Below are 17,458 nucleotides of genomic sequence, written 5' to 3' on the forward strand. Positions count from 1 at the left end.
CTGCTTTTGACTTCATGAACTATTGCTTTTAATCACATATATGTATTTATGATTTTAGCCATTTATGAATTACTCTACCCTTGATGAATTATGCCATGCTTGTACATTTCACTTTACCCTGTATGAATTGCTTTTAATTGTCCCTGCTTTTAATCCTATGTATCTATTTATGATTTTAACTATCCATGAATTGATCCATGTATATTAATTGCTCCTGGTTTTTAGTGCTTTTAACCCATCATGAATTCCGTATGAATTACCTTCAATCATGAATTAATCAATGTACACAATTATGAATTATTGCTATTTATATGCATGAATTGATCATTGCTGCCTATTACTATGAATTACTATTGCTATGAATTATTACTATTTATTCTGACAATTGCACTTAGCACACCCCCTGGTGTGAACCCAGAGACCTGCAGCCCATTGGCTGATCTAAATTGCACTTATTCGGTTAGGTGGTTCTCCAAACTAAATTTTTGAGTGACGCCTCCCCCTCCTTCCCTTCCCACTCCTTCTTCGCTCGAAACTCGACCACCGGACATTGCCGACCACCTCGCCTTTGAAGTCAAGTTCGGAGACCCGCGCGCCTGACGTCCCGGGGTCTCCGAGGGGGGGAATTGTTGCCAAGTAGGCCCCCTCCCCTGCTTTAAAGCCCGCCATGAACTGTGTTAAAGTTTCCTGCGTTGCTGTTTTACTGCTACACCAAAGATTGCTTTGCACGTGTGTGTTCTGGTACACGTGTCAGTTTCCTGCCTGCGTGTCAATTACCTTGCTGCCACTATAGACTGTGTAGTTTACTGACTCCATGTTTGGTTAACTGCACAAAACGACTCTTTTTCTGGGCAGCCCTGCCCTGACCTATATCTGGATTTCCCAGTGCGTGTTTGGACTGTGTTACAAGTGTGCCCCGTGCCTGCACTGCCATCTGCCACGGACCGTGCCTGTCCCCTGCCTTGGACTGTGTTTTAAAGTGTTGTTCCCCCTGCCTCCATGGAAGCCTGCCTCATATGGGCCCAAGCCGCTGCTAGCAGCCGGGCGCCAGCCGGGGAAACCTCCAGCGAGCCTGGCTAGGCGCTCCCTGGTCAGTTCCCGCCTGGAGCCTCCCGCGGGCCGGTCGCCGAGCTTGCCCTCGCTACCGGGCAGCCTGCTATCCAGCCCCAGCTATGCCCAGCCGGCATCCATGTTCTCAGGCAGCCAGAAGACCCTGGGAAGAGACTGCTTTGGGAAGCCATTTCGGCGAAGCGGGCACACCACGTCCGCAGCGAGAGCCCCTCGCCCCGCTCTGCATATCTTAGGAGCCGCCCCGGAGAAGGAACTAAGTGCCGACCATCCCAAGCACTTAAAGAATGCATCTCAAAGAAACCTCCGCATTCCAAAGCTGATGACATCAGGACAAGCCCTGTCCGCTGGAACATCCTTTCAGCCCACTTGGATTTCCCCCTCCCTCTTTTGTCCCCTCTTCCTGAGGTGTCACTTATCACAATCTGATTACCAAAGTGGCCCATCCAAGCCATTCAGTAGCCCATTAGACCCTTTGTTTTAATCTGTGAGAACCACCAAGTACAGCACCAGCCCCAGGGTACGTTTTGGGGTATTTAAGCTGGTCTCTCAGACCACTCGGTGCTTAGGCCATTCCTATCCAGACCCCCCCCTTGCTGCCCGTGGCCTCGGCCATTCCCTATCCAGACCTCCTTGCTGTCCGTCTGTGGTTCCAGTGCTGGCATTGGGCCACCCTCGCTGCTGTGTCTCTGCTTCGCTCCAGGATAAGTGAGTATTTCCCCTATCATCGTTGGGAACCAGCTAATGCGAACGTCTCTGTATTTCATACCCTGTATTTCTTAGGTCTTGTGTGTTCTCTGTATGATTGTGCAAGCTAGGCTTACGCTACACTCAATACACGTGTTTGAACCTTACTCCTTGTCTGCCTCTTTTTCACTAGAGTGTCTGGGATCGGGACCTCCGTAAACATAGGTTATGATCCTCGCTTAATATTAATAGTTACAGACTGCTACAGCTAATTCCCCATTATAATAAAGAGCAGTTCTGGTAACATTGGGGGCCTGTTGATAAGATTTTACAGATTCTAGATGGAATGCCAGCTTTTTTTTTTTCTGGGAAGGGTCCCATGCTTTGGAAAGCTGCATGACATCCAGAAATTCACAAAACAAAGTGTTTCTCAGCACTTCATCTACTTGCAAGAAAAGGATGTACCTGCTGAATTTTATACCTGTATGAAGACCTTCCAGAAACCAGCTAGGCAATCCTGGATTTCATTGCATAGAAACAAGCGGAAACATGGCTTATAGAGCTTTGCAAGCAAAAAGTCCCTAGTCCAGTTCCTGCAAATTGTAGCAAAGGAATCTCAGTTAACAGGAAAGACCTTTCTCTTTCTGAGATCCTGAAGGTCCACCTCGACTCAGAGGCAATAATACTATGCTAGATGTACCAGCTGTCTGACTTTTTGTGAAGCAGTTTCACACGTGTGTAGCTTTTTCTCTTGAAAAATGAATTCTTCCAAATCATGTCAAATTGAATTTTGTTCCTGAATTTCTAAACTTGTTTCAGGGAAAGGCTTATAGTAGAACAGAGGATTTGTACACATCAAGACCCAGATTCAGTGCCTGGCATCTCTGTTTAGAAAATTCTCAGTCACAGAAAATGTCTGCCAGTTACAGGAGAAGTATTGAGTTCCTCTGAAAGGAAATTTCATGTGTTCACATGTTTACAAAACTATTTCTAAAGAAGCAGCTAGAGGAAGCAGTGACTAGGAATTGTGAAGCTGCAGAAAGATAGACTTTGAGATTACAAAGGGCCTCAGGTTTAATCTCCTAGAGTCCGGGGAAAGCCTGCATTCAAATAACTGTTAGATCTCTCATTCTGTTATTCAGGTCTCTTCAGAATGAGATTAACAAAGGAAAGGAGAGACTGTCATTATATGCAATCCTGCTTTCTTTCCTCAGAAACAATTTTCTGAGGAAAATTATATCCAGATATATACTAATGATGGCATTGTGTGTGCCTTAATGCTCTGTGGGTGCTTTCCCTTTACCACATTGTCACTTGTTACGGAAAGAACATAAGGCACAATCTGGGCCAATTCCAGACGGCCCTCCCCATCCCAAAACGTCGTGTTTTCTCGCGCAAAACTCTCGCGAGAAAATGCGATATTTCACGTTTTCTGCGCGACGTTTCGGGATGGGGAGGGCTGTCTGGAATCGGTCCTGTAAGCATAGATCCAGGAAAGTTAGCCATGTTAGTCTGTAGTAGCAAAATGGTAAAGAGTCCACTAGCACCTTTTAAGACTAACCAACTTTATTGTAGCATACGCTTTTGAGAGCCACAGCTCTCTTTGTCAGATGCATCTGACGAAGAGAGCTGTGGCTCTTGAAAGCTTATGCTACAATAAAATTTGGTTAATCCACAAGCAAAGTCACAACCACGATTGTGTGAAAGTTATGACAGCAATGAGGAGTGTTGTGGAATGCCTCTCACAAAAAACACAACAGCTGATGCAGAACACTCCCTAAAATACCAGAGTAAATGAGGCCCATCTTGCCTCTTGAGGAGCCGACTTTGGTCTTACAAGCAGGGTCTGATACTTTCCCTTCCCGTGACTGCTGTCTTCTCAAACGCTTCTTGTTTTTCAGCTGTCATCCCAAAGTGCATTACAGAAAAAAAATACCCCCTGGCCGTCACTCTCGTTGTCACGATTCTGCTCATCATTATCATTGCGTTGGCTGGTGAGTGTGGAAGAACCTTCTCCTTTCGCCTTTTAGAGTATTCTTTTAAATCAAATTAAGGATGCTGCACACTTCAGCAGATAAAAATTTGTTCCACGGAAATGTCCTGAAGGAAGTAGCAGAAGATTTGAGAGCACGCTGAAGTCTTTTTCAGGGAAATCAAGTTAGACTGAAAATAGCTTACTTTGGGTAGATTGTGTTGAAGCTGTTGCCACTGCACGTATATTATCCACACACACGCCCCATCCATATCCTGTTTGAAGTCCATGTTGAAACCTGCAAAGAATCCGTTGGAAGAAGTAGGTTTATGGCAAGGTGAGGCTTTAGAGGAGAAACTGCAAAAAAAAAAAAGTACAAGAAGTGTTGTGTTAGTTTGCACACACTTTCTTTTGTAAACTCCTTTCTGTTTATCAAACTGTTATTTTGCCCTTCCTCCCCGGGGTAGCCTGCATGGTTCTCCATTCCCTTTTTTTCACAACAACCTTGTGAGGTAGGTTAGGCCAAGAGGGAGTGATTGACCTATGGTCACGCAGTAAGGCTAAGTTGGGATTTGAACCATGCTCTCCCAGATCCTGGTCCAACACTATAACCATTGTACAACCTTGTCTGTCATGGTGTATCAGCTGAAGACAAAAGATGGTCATAAATGTAACACGATTTAGTTTGATGTCTGAATGCAGATGCCCGAATGAATTCATGTTAACTTATTTTTCTATAATTGGAATTCTTAACTAGGATTGGTCATGAATCCTAGATACTGAGGAGGACTCTGAGTTTGTGTTACTAGGAAGTAAACTAGTGACAGAGCACACACTTTGCATGGTTAAGGTCCCAGTTGTAATCCCAGGCATCACCAACCAATCACAGGTGCTGAGAGAGACTTTCAGTGCCTAGTAGATCAAGATGGGTAGCCGTGTCAGTCAGTCTGTAGCAGTAGAAAAGAGCAAGAGCCCAGTAGCACCTATAAGACTTAACAAAATTTGTGACAGAGTATAAGCTTTCGTGAGTCACAGCTCACCTTCAGATCCAGCTAGAATGTGCATCCATCTGTCCTTATATCTTGGAGAGTGGAGTGATTAGAGAAGCTAAATGATAATAGCCGGTGAATGACAAAGGCAGGCGTGATTGAATACGGTGGGGTATGCAGCGGGGTAGTGAGTGTGGAGAAATCAGCCTTGTTAATGAGACAGGAAGATAATGTCTTGATTCAATCCAGGTGGATGCATTGTCTAGAGCTTTGTGATCAGTTGCAGTTCAGCAGCTTCAGTGCCTAAGACACCGGACAGCCACAGGACAGACTATTGAACTTGATGGAGCAGTGGGCAGACTCTATATGAAGAACTTCATGTGCTGTCTTAAAACTGAGCTCTGTTTTTTATCTCCAGCTCGAAAACCACAGCCTTGTTCACCGTGTCCTCCTCCTGCTGATGCTGCCTGCCCAGACCACTGGATTGGGTACCATGGAAAATGCTACTATAAATCTGAAGAAGAAGGGGATTGGAATATCAGTGCAACCAAGTGTTCCTCATTTGGTGCTACCTTGGCGTTGATTGATTCGCAGTCGGATCTGGTAAGGAACATGTATGTATCTATGACTAACAGGTTGATCACCTGAAGCAAGTGTGTGTACAACCACAATTTTGTTGCCGCTGTTCCTCCTCCATCCTGAAGTGTCATGGGGAAACATTTTTGGTCTAGAAAAAAGGGGTTTTCAGGGGATCTAAAATGTTCTTGAAAAGCCTACCCCAAATCTAGTTTCCACCCCATCTAACTCCTGGTCTGTTGACTTGGCATCATATATTGCAAAAAAAAAGGAGGGTTTTCCCCCCATGCTATCATGAAGTCAATCAAGGATCATTTACTCATCAGGATGACATCATGGTGCCACATGGCCAATCAAATCTGACATCATGAGGCCAACCCAGGATAAGTGACTAAACACCAAACGAGGCTGCCGCAGGTATAAGCCTAGGACTAAAGACCGATGGTCCCCCGTGGAATACAATCAACAAACTATACGCAATAATATTACACAGAGATCGGGATAACCATCCAACAGGCTGCTAGCTTAGACCCTGTTTCATTCTAGTTGGAGAGTACTGACCGATTACAATGATGAATTAAGTTGACATGAAGGTACAATTTCCTTGACGAAGAACGAAACAGGATCTAAGCTTGCAACCTGTCAGACGTCATCCTGATCTTTTCCTCCCCAGCCGGTTGTGGGGGTGTGGATTGTCCGGAAGGGTATTATAGCAGTTTGAGTCTTCTGCGTCACGGTGCACCTGGAAAACAAGGACAAAAGATGTTAACATACCTGATGCAGTTTGTACCTACTATCTCACTTACTTGGTTGTAGACAACAAGGAGGCAGCTTGTGACCCTTCTGCATGGTTGTCCCAGTGTGTATGTGAGAAGCTAGACATGCATATAGTTGTACATACCGTGGGTATGATACTATAACTGTAGACAGCAAGATTTACCATCAGGTCAACTAGAACAAGCCTTTAAGCAAAACTTGTCTTACCATTTAATATTTCTGGAGCGCATAGTACTGTTCTATTCAAGAGTCTTATATTGTATTTATTCTGAACATTCTTGAGATTCTTATCCTGTATTTATTCTATATATATTTATTAACTGTTTGGAAGGACTATTTATAGAGGGATATTGCTATGTATTTGTTGAGCATTGTGTGCTGTTCAATTTGAGATTCTTATTCCATATTTATTCTGAACATATTTATTGATTGTTGTTGGGAGATGATATACCTGGAACATATTGCATATATAATTCACCGTATGCGCACTTTGCACTTCAATAGAAATGGAGTAATATCTATTATTGTGTATAGTTCGTTGATTGTATTCCATCAGTCTTTAGTAGTTGCAACCCAGGATAAGCGCAAGGTTTCTTGCCCGCACTCTGTACTGTTTCCCAGACCCCACACAGTAATTACTGAAACAGGGCAGTGCATTTTTTTCATGAGTCATAAAGCATTTCAGTTGGACCCTAATTATTATGACTGTTACGTCATCCACGTAGGACTTTACACAAGTCCTTGCTCAAAGAATGCGCGTTATAAATTGCAACAGTGGGTGGGGGCAGGAAGGAGGAGGCGGCAAGGGGAGATGGATAATGTCTAGAGCAGGAGCTGCCACTGCCACGCCTTCTCAGGCCTTACTTAAACGTTTCTTGAAATCAATCATTTCTCAGTGATTAGGGAGATGTACTCAATTCAGAAAGGAGTCGAGCAGGGAGGGGAGAGGGGGTATAAACATTCCACTCTTTTTTCCCTATTGAAACTACCCTCCCTTTGGTGCAATTCGCCCTAGAAAAGTGAAGATGGGCTCCTGTCTTTTGCTCCTTGTTTCTCCCTCCAAGGCTCCGCGCCATGTGGCACGGAGGGCAATCTAAACACCCCTCTGTCTGGAGATCGGGACGGGGCCACCAGCCATGTGACCATTTTCTCCGCGGGCAACCCACTGAGTTCCACCACTTCTTTTGCCAGAAAAAAAGCCCTGGCTCACAGTATGCCTCCACTTTATTTGAGAGCCTACAAATACTTTCTAGCTTGTGGGGTTCCCAGGGCTTTCCTTTTTAAGCTGAAGCAAAGAAAGACTTTGACGGAGCTTAGGGGGCAGAGCTTAGTTTCATCTTCAAAATGGCGACACTCAACTTGAGAGTCTCCCGCCTTTAGTCCTCTAACGGATTTTGAAAAGCCAAGGCTCAGCTGTTAGTGAGAAGGGGGGGTTTACTGGGTTGCGGGGGTCTGGCAGGATTGTTGTCAGGTTGGCACCTGCACCAATGTGATGAAGAAGAAGGTGGGGAAGGGGCGGTTTCAGCTGTGGGGGGCACAGGAATGGGGCATGTGAATGCAGTCTTTGTATGCCTCAGTCCTGCTTGCACAGCAGGGACAGCTTTTCCTGCCTGTCTTTGAAAGCAAAAAAAAGCCATTCAGGAGTGGGTACATTACAGTTTCAAATACAAGGTTGCCAGATATTAGATGCCCTCTGTTTCTAAAACATGTAAAATGTGATTGTCGCAAAAAAGTTAATTGGATCATAAATTCAGGGTTTTTTGTAAATGAGTTCACGTGCCATCAAGTTAATTTTCTCCTAGTTCACTCCCTTCCACCTTCATAAGTGTACAAGACTTAGGAAGCAATATGTATGGCCTTGCAGTGAGTGACGTCAGTGCACAGGACACAAGGGTAGAATACACAACAGCGACCCCCAAAATGGCTCTTACCAATGCATTTCTTGGCACTTCTTCAACAAAGCAGTCCTTTAAAGCAAAGAGTCAGTCCTGCTTTTCCTCCATCTCAGTGGAGCAGGAGGCACTTTAAAGAAACCGGAAGGCCTTTGTGTCTGCAGGGAGCACCCATCCAGAAACAGCTGCCTGCATTATAGGAGGTGCTTTGCTTGCACAATGTTTTGTGATTGGTCCCAGCACCCTGTGGTAACAATTTGTGACTGCCCCATTGGTGGTCATTTGGTGATGGCACTCATTCCTCATTTTCAAAATTCCAAAAACACCCACAGGCTGAACAAGATTCGAGACCTTGATGTAGAGACATTTCTAGAGATTGACAGAGATGTATTAATCATTCCTTGTTTTTTTTTCTTCTAGAGTTTTTTAGTGAACTTGACCCGCCCCGTTCATCATTGGATTGGCCTCTCGAGACAAACAGGCCAGGCATGGAAATGGCAGGATGGCACAGAGTTTAAAAACCAGTGAGTAAATTTTCTTGACACTCTGACACACTGTGTCCTATATATTGTCGAAGGCTTTCATGGCCGGAGAACAATGGTTGTTGTGGATTTTCTGGGCTGTATAGCCGTGGTCTTGGCATTGTAGTTCCTGACGTTTCTCCAGCAGCTGTGGCTGGCATCTTCAGAGGTGTAGCACCAAAAGACAGAGATCTCTCAGTGTCACAGTGTGGAAAAGATGTTGGCAGGTCATTTATTTTCATGTCCCTGCAGCGTAGGAGAAAGGTTAAAGAGCAGAGTAGATGTGCTTTCTTTTTCCGAAGTGTTTCCAATCTCCGGGTCATTTGAAATGTTTCCTCCCCGTAGAGGTGTTCAATATATTGTCGAAGGCTTTCATGGCCGGAGAACGATGGTTGTTGTGGATTTTCCGGGCTGTATAGCCGTGGTCTTGGCATTGTAGTTCCTGATGTTTCGCCAGCAGCTGTGGCTGCTGTGACACTGTGACACTGAGAGATCTCTGTCTTTTGGTGCTACACCTCTGAAGTTGTCAGCCACAGCTGCTGGCGAAATGTCAGGAACTACAATGCCAAGATCACGGCGATACAGCCTGGAAAATCCACAACAACCACACTGTGTCCTATCCTGAGTGGCCCAGGCTAACCCATTCTCATCAGATTGCAGAAGCTAAGCAGGGTCGGCCCTGGTTAGTAGTTGGATAGGAGACCAGCAAGAAAGTTCAGGGTCATTACACAGAGACAGGCAATGCCAAGCTACCTCTGAATGTCACTTGCCTTAGTGACTCTTGTAACTTAATGGCACAATATTTTTTTTTGCCTACTGTAAAGGTAATTTATAACAAAAGGTTTTGAAGCTAATGTACATTACCCACACGTCTCCAGGTGGCTTTTTATCTGAAGAGACCTGAAAGTCAAAAGACTCCACTTTTAGGGCTGTTACCCAAGCTGGGCCAGTCTTAGGGGTGCATGAAATGGTCAGCTGCAGCTATAGGGGAGTGATTGTTAATCTACCATATCTGAATGGCAAGTAGCAATTAATTTACACGTCTTCATATCCCGGCAGAATGGTTGGAAAACAGGATAACTTTTAACAAGATTTTCATCTACATTTTTATTTATGCCATGGATATTCTAAAACCAAGACAGTATCTGGAGAAAATTCAACAGCAAATTTTGTAGAGAATTCTAATTACCATTTCTGGAAGCTAATTTGTTTCAATATATATTAGTCAACCTGCTTCCATAATTCAGATATCTGGAAGTGGGTCATATGATGTATGATGAATCAAGCCCAGAAGGTCACAGGATATGGGTAGGACAGGATAGACTCCCAGAATATAATGAACAGTAATTCTACTTAGATAAGCTCGAGGAATATTACCTTTCCTGCCACTGAAATATGTCCACCGTGCCTTTGTGTCATTACACTTACCATATGCTGTCATGTGACAATTGAGTTTGCATATTTTTTTGCTATTGTTGATTCTCCAGCTTTTTGCCCTAGGGATCCATCTCCATAAATGCTGTAATAATTTGAATACCAAATTTCTCCCATGGTAATGTGAAGAATATTTACATGATGTTCACATGGGCCGTGGTTTTGTCTGGCATGTTATTATAAACACTGAAGAAAATGGCGATGCTCAGGTTTTTGTGTTTTCTAGGGCTGTGTTTGAAAGCACAAGTGCAAAGATTTCTCTCACTCCGGGAAAGATACTTTGTGCTCCAGAGAGTGAACAGACTTTCTACTTAAACCAAATGGTTTCTATTTAATAAGACAACTGTTGTGTTAGATGAGGGCATTGGATGCTACTGGATATTAATAGGATAAGGCTTTCCAGAATCCTGGGGGGGGGAGGAGAAGTGGAGTGACTCTATAGCATTAAGAGAGTACAGGTTACAAAATTCTCTCATGCAGTATTATCTGCAGCTCACACATGTAGCAACTATTCATGCCATTAATTGTGTATAAAAAAAGCAGTAACTTGATAGCATTTAGACTGCATCTGAGTTCTGAAGTGTTCTGAGTTCAAACAGAAAAATCTGCTGCTCTAAACTACCGAGTTCCTGGGGAGCATTATCCCCCCCCCCCCGACATGTAGATGCTCAGATGAATTCTTGTTGCAATGTTTACTCCACCCCTGCAGATGGCACTGTAGTACAGATGATAATATCTGTCAAGAATAGACACTAGTATAGGATGTGAAGGCTCGGAGGACGCATGTTCAAATCACTGCTCAGCCGCGGGGTTCCCTGAACAGTCATGGGCCTTGTCATTCTGTCTTGTGTAGCCTAACATTGGGTGGAAATACACATTACGAAGTACCTAGGGATGCTCAGGTGAACCTCATTTCATATGTCCCCCTTCCAACTTTCCATGCACTCTCCCGCACAGTCACACTTCAGTTTGCTTCATCTGAATACATTCCCTTTTTCAATATCAGTTCCTCCTCAACTGCTAAAAGTATCCCAGTTTCCCCCACATTCATTCATTGAAATGCAGATCTTGACACTTTTTCCCACCTTAAAGAAAATGGAAATTGGCAAGTCAAAAGGAGCCAATAATACTTGTTCTCACAGCAAAGGACTCACTTGCAGATGCAATCACACAAAAGAGCTCCCGTGAAAACAGCATTCATGTGCGCCAAGCAAGAACAGCCTGCACATGAACTGAGAACATAAAATCCTGCCCTGGAGCATCCCCAGGTAGTTCACAACGTGTATTTCCACACATCCTTTACAGAGTTATTCTGAGGATAAAGTGGGGAGAAAGAACCGTATGTGCTGCCCTGGCTCCTCTGAGGAAAGATAGAATTAAAAATGGAATATTTAATAATAAAATAAATGCTGATTTCAGGTTTCATGTGCGAGGAGACGACCAGTGTGCATATACAGATGTTCTTGGGGTCAGCAGCACCAGGTGCACCCTAGAGAAAAACTTCCTTTGCAGTCAGCCAGATGCCTGTTCCAGGAAGAGAAAACCAAACCCCAGCAAAAAGGATGCATGACCTACCTGGCATGGAAGAGGACCAAAGCCAGCTCCTGAGTGAGGCAGGAGTCAGGGAAAAGACCAACCACTCGTCACAGCAGCCTGCTCCAGATAGTACGGTGCCTGGGTCCAGTGTTAACCCTTTCTTGCCCCGTTTCCTCTGATCTCTGACTATGAGAACATTGCTGAGGGAGTATAATGTCTACAAAACTGAGCTGTGAATCAGGAAGTCCTTGGAATTGAATCTTCCCTCTGCTGTGAACCTACTTGGTTGCTTTAGCAACCTCAGCCCCCACCCCCATACAGGATTGCAAAATAATGCACAAGAAGCCCTTTGAACCCTGTTTGTCCCTGCTCTAGAGATTACTATGCATGCATTACAGAGTGCAAACCAACAAGAGTTAGGTATGTTTGCATCCCAGTTTGAAGTGCTTACTGTGTCAGTGCCTCCACATGTTGAGAACCTCTATATAAGAGGTGGAAAGGAAAAAGGTGGCAAGGTTGCCACCCAAAGAGATGTCCCTTCGTTGCACCAGAAAATGAGACAAGCTGCTTGTTCCTGCTCCTCCTCCAGGTCTTGTTGGGACCCCCTTCACATGTAGACCTACTTGTGGGAAGAGTAGCAGATATCCAAGCAAGGTTGGGAGATAAGCCCTGGTTGTCTCAAATTCTGCTATTTCACAGACCGATGTTTTGAGCTGTCATCTTTAGGTTCCTCCAAGGAGTAGGAGGAAGTAGAAGCACTTGACTGGAGATCCCATGAATATACGTGCCCTCCAGTTACTGTAGAAAGTAGGAGTGATTGCAGTGGCATTCCGTTGTTGTAAGCAGTTTTCTCCAATACTGGAAGAGAACTGGGTTGAAAGAAAGTACTGAATGCAGTAAAAAAACTGCAGAGGAGGGCAAGGGAGAGGGCAGGATCTAGTTCCCTTCGCCCTGCACTGTGTTCTCTCTCACGTTCTTGCTCATGTATAACCCTTCCCCCACCACACAGACTGACTTCCAGTGTGAACAGGAAGACACACGGGGACCCTCCTATCGCATCTAGTTTAACCCAAAGCTGGAGATGAGGACCACAGGGAAACAGAATACAGCAGGCATCCTATGCCTGTTTGATGTTGTTAAATTTAGGTTTTATGCCTGTTTGATGTTGTTAAATTTAGGTTTTAGGTTAGTAATTTATTCGTTTATTTATTTTCTTTGATTTCTACCCCACCCTCCCCACAAGTGGGCTCAGGGCGGCTCACAACATCCATGCAACTTAGATTCTACTTTTGTCTGGTGTTGCTGGGTACACTAAAGGGGGCGGTTGTCAGAGTGTGTGCAGGAGATCAGAGGGTCAATTGGACGTGGCCCTACCTAACATAAGAACCGCCGTGCTGGATCAGACCTATGGTCCCATCTAATTCCAGCATCCTGTTTCACACAGTAGCCAACCAGCTCCCTGCAGGGCCAACAGACTGTGCATGGAGGACAAAGCCTCCCCCTGATGTTCTCTCCTAGCACTGACCAATGGATTCCAAAGAGACCAAAGAACATTATTTATAACTCCGGACCAAGAATCATGGATTATGATGGGCAATTTGGAGAACGGAAGCGTAATGAAAAGTGTGACCCAAGGTGGGTGCGAAGGCATATTTCCCTGACAAGGACTCTTCCCAAAGATTCCAAAGAGACCAAAGAACATTATTTATAACTCCGGACCAAGAATCATGGATTATGATGGGCAATTTGGAGAACGGAAGCGTAATGAAAAGTGTGACCCAAGGTGGGTGCGAAGGCATATTTCCCTGACAAGGACTCTTCCCAAAGATTCCAAAGAGACCAAAGAACATTATTTATAACTCCGGACCAAGAATCATGGATTATGATGGGCAATTTGGAGAACGGAAGCGTAATGAAAAGTGTGACCCAAAGTAGGTGCAAAAACATATTTCCCTGACAAGGACTCTTCCCAAAGATTCCAAAGAGACCAAAGAACATTATTTATAACTCCGGACCAAGAATCATGGATTATGATGGGCAATTTGGAGAACGGAAGCGTAATGAAAAGTGTGACCCAAGGTGGGTGCGAAGGCATATTTCCCTGACAAGGACTCTTCCCAAAGATTCCAAAGAGACCAAAGAACATTATTTATAACTCCGGACCAAGAATCATGGATTATGATGGGCAATTTGGAGAACGGAAGCGTAATGAAAAGTGTGACCCAAGGTAGGTGCAAAGGCATATTTCCTGACAAGGACTCTGCCTGTAACACCTGCACAAATGTCAGAAATAAATAGTGGCTTGCCAAGAAAAGCTACACCCACTGCATTTCTGCATAACATGATATAATTACATTCATACGCCTCTGACCGGAAACAAATTGGCCTCAGTACCCTGTTGATTGGCCCTGCATGGCAACTGGTTGGTCGTCATATGAAACTGGATGCTGGCTTAGATTGACCGCTGGTCTGATCCAGTGGGGCTCTTACATTCTTTACTTGCAATAATGAATGCAGCATTGATGATGCCTGTCAGGTGACAGATCTTGAGACAACTCACATTGAATGTTGTGTGACTTTCTTCGTAGTTGCTATAATAGATAAAGCAACTCCTAAATTTTTTTCCTCTCTGAATCTGGACCCAGCAACGTTAATGGAGGATTTAGTAGGCTTAAACTTTTTCTGGCCCAGGCTGAAGATTTTTCCAGCCTATAGTTAAACCCACAAACTTTGCTTGTCAATTGAAGACCAGGCTAGGCTATATCTAAATTTAGGCTTTGAGCATGTGTTCCACGGCTCTGGCTCACTCCAGTTATTCTCTGGGTTTGAAGGGCAACAGTGAGAAGATATTTATTTGTTAGCCACCAAAAGAAGAATGCTGTGTAGTTTAGTATGTATTCAGCCTAGCTGCATGAAGTTTGGGTCCATCCGTGGTTTCAAAGATCACAGATCTTTCCCTTGTTTCTCTTCTTTCAGCTGTCTTTTCTAGGTGGCAGGACACAAGTGAACTAATAACCATGTGGGGTTGGGCAGGCTATGTAGAGGAAGGCAAAGGGGACAAAATCACTTCTGCTTCTCTCAGTGCTTTGCTGATGGTAGCAGCAGGAAGAGCAATTTCATCCTCTTTCCCCTCTACACTGAAGTCCCCTGACTCCCATGGTTATTAGTCCATGTGGGAGAAATCAGCTGCTGTAGAGAATGGGGGAGAAGAGCAAAGGGAAATACCTTGCAACTTAGATGGACCCAACCCATTCCCTGCCAATCACAGGGGCCACTTTAGCATGCTGCTATTCCTCTACTTCTATTTCCAGCACCTAAGCATGTACATTCCATGTAAATCACCTGCCAGAAGTCCCAGCTTGTAGCTAAGAGAGTCCTGGTTCCTATCCTGATAACCTGGATGTTTGCCTTAATTTTACTCAGGTGCCTCAGCTTCTATCAAACAACCACCAGGAAGCACTAGGGTGACCAGGAGTTATAGGAAAGGAGAATTTTGCCCAACACAATTTTTGCTATCACAGTGCTATCAAGATGGAAGAAACTGTAAGAGCATGAATTTTCTCTCCCATATGGCTCTCAAGGATGCAGAAGCTTAAAGGTATATGACTTACCAAACCTAAGTAAAATAGCTTCTAATACTATTTACAACAGGAAGTTAGCAGATGCTGCCTGAATTGTTTTAATCTGATGCTGTTTCTATTTTGCGTACTAGAGAATCCCGGCTCCAAGCGACGTTTACCAAATCCTCTAGAAGTCTTGTAGCAATCTTATTTCAAAGAAAAAACTTGCAAGTGTTATATTTATTTAACTAAGCTGCATATGTTACTGTGTATTTCAACAGTGTGGTAAGGCAATGACCTCGTTAAAAAAAAACAACAGATAAGATGTGTTGTGTTGATACGTGTTGGTGAGGCATAGAATGTTGTTAGGATGCCGAAAGCTGTTCTGTATGTTGTAGATGGAGACTTGAGCACGTCAGAGCAAATGGCAAAATTGTAACTGAATAGTACACCTGAAGTCTCAATTATTTATATAGTATTTATTTGAAGATTTTTATATAGTGTTTAGATGAGGACAACTAGGCACAATAGAGAAGACCGGGCTTTGTCTATGACGTGAAGTGCAAAAGACAGAATTTTCCGCACGAGCTTTCCAGAGGCTGATTCTTGGGAATCTCATGCATTCTTTGTGGGTTCCCTTAGAACAGACCCTTTGAAGTCACCCTAGAAATCTGCCTCCAAGGGTACATGGGTTGTCTCCCGGCCTGGTATTGTCCAAGCTCAGGCCTGCCTTATGTCAGTGATGGAACTGCGTATAGTGCACTGAAGACTATTCTCGAGTAGTCTAAGAAGATGAACAAGGTTTCCTGAAAGTTGAAGTGTCCTGTCAAGCGGAGGTTGCCTTTTTCTGTCTATGTTGTCCCATTTTTCTCACAACTTTGTAGGCTCTCACATTAAGGTCCTGTGGAAAATATGCCCCACGTGAGACAGGCTTTGGCTTGAGACCCCTGTATTCATCAGTCTTTACACTGTCTCTGTCTTTTTTGAATCTTTCACAAGAATCTGTTGTTTTTGTCTTTGTTGTATAATTTATGTCTATAATATATTTATCTTAATGATATAATAAAATGTGTAAAAACCCAATCAGTTGTATAATTCTTTGCTATGGGTGAAACTGAACAGTGGGAGAGATCTCACTTATCTTGTCCTAATTCATATTTGCTTGCATACATCTGAAATTGAACTTTAAGCTTGTTCAAACTGGTTGCTGGGATTGTCAGATTATTGGTCTGCACCACAAAGACTTTATCATCACATCTACTGCTTCCTCTGCCCTTCCTATGACACACCTCGCAAGAACATTTTATTCTCTTTTTATCACCTTCTCTAGAAACAAAGTTAAAAATAAACCCCAGCAGAACCCAAATTGTCTCTTCTTCAAGGGCTGAATTCCGACCATCAAGTGGCTTTCAAAGCTACAGGCTTGCTGGGTAATTTCGGACGCGTCTCACACACACTCTCAGCCTAACCTACCTTACAGGGTTGTTGTGAGGGGAAAAATGAGAGGAGAATGATGGAAGCTGCATGTAGAGAAAGACAGGCTATAAATGAAATAAAAAATACATATAATCTTGCCTTTCTCGGTAGGTGGGGTTGCCACATCTCGAAGTGAGCAAACCAGTTGTACTAGATGGAGCAATGCACCCACTTGACCTCATTCTGGCTATGGCCTTGTGAGGCCATGAGGAGAACAGCCCCTCTGTAATGCTGGATCCCACCCAGGGCTCCTGCTTCATCATTACCAACTAGCATTCCTGAGGCTTAGGGATGCACACTTCCAGAGGAAGGAAGCACGAGACAGCGCTGGAAACATGTTTGATAGAGAGGCGCCAAGCTACTCTCTGGGGGGAGAGGTTGTTGTAATCTCCCTGTTTCCTTCTTCAGAGGTCTACCCAGTAGCCTGCCTGGAGCAAGAGGACACTCGGGAGGAAGGGAGAGCTTCCCAAGATGGTGGAGCCTGGCACTGTTCATGGCTCCAGTCTGAGCAATCTGTACCCACAGATGGGCCATGTTGAGAATTAGATACTGATACTGACTTATTCCCTGGCACCATCTCTCCACAAGGGGAGGTAGTGAGAAGAATCATTTTTTTAAACACACACAGAAGACAACACAAGCTTGAGTCTACAGGGAGGGAAAAAAGACAATATATATTTAAATCAAACTCTGTCCAGTTGCTGGAAGCATCTGGCTGCTTCTGTTTCACAAAGCTGGACTAGATGGAACTTTGGTCCAATCTCAACAGGCTTCCTCTTAGGTTCTGCCCTGAATTTAGGGATGGCTGCATGCCTCAGGAAGAAATGAATGCATTTTCCTTTTCAGGTGAAGAGGAGAAAAATGAGAGAATAGAGACCTGACTGGAATTTCACACTGTCTGTCTTCTGGATCCTGGCCACAGTGCTGTAACAAAGCTATAATCAGCCTCCTGTCACACATGATGTACCCC

General features: G+C 44.2%; 1 protein-coding gene across 7 annotated transcripts in view; it reads left to right on the forward strand.

Annotated features, from left to right (window-relative positions):
- Positions 1–16,095, forward strand: part of LOC129328158 (C-type lectin domain family 2 member D-like) — a 45,694-nt gene extending 29,599 nt beyond the window's left edge. For 4 of the 7 annotated variants that reach the window (XM_054976990.1, XM_054976991.1, XM_054976993.1 and 1 more), the window contains 4 exons: positions 3,657–3,749; positions 5,135–5,319; positions 8,382–8,485; positions 11,336–16,095. In XM_054976990.1, the coding sequence (XP_054832965.1) occupies positions 3,657–3,749; positions 5,135–5,319; positions 8,382–8,485; positions 11,336–11,486 (533 nt within the window). In that variant the 3' untranslated portion in view covers positions 11,487–16,095. The remainder of the gene's footprint in view (positions 1–3,656; positions 3,750–5,134; positions 5,320–8,381; positions 8,486–11,335) is intronic. The other 3 variants (XR_008596859.1, XR_008596858.1, XM_054976994.1) reach the window with 3 other exon arrangements.
- Positions 16,096–17,458: the final 1,363 nt, after the last annotated feature.

This window comes from Eublepharis macularius, chromosome 4 (genome assembly GCF_028583425.1).
Source record: "Eublepharis macularius isolate TG4126 chromosome 4, MPM_Emac_v1.0, whole genome shotgun sequence".
Lineage (NCBI taxonomy): Eukaryota > Metazoa > Chordata > Lepidosauria > Squamata > Eublepharidae > Eublepharis > Eublepharis macularius.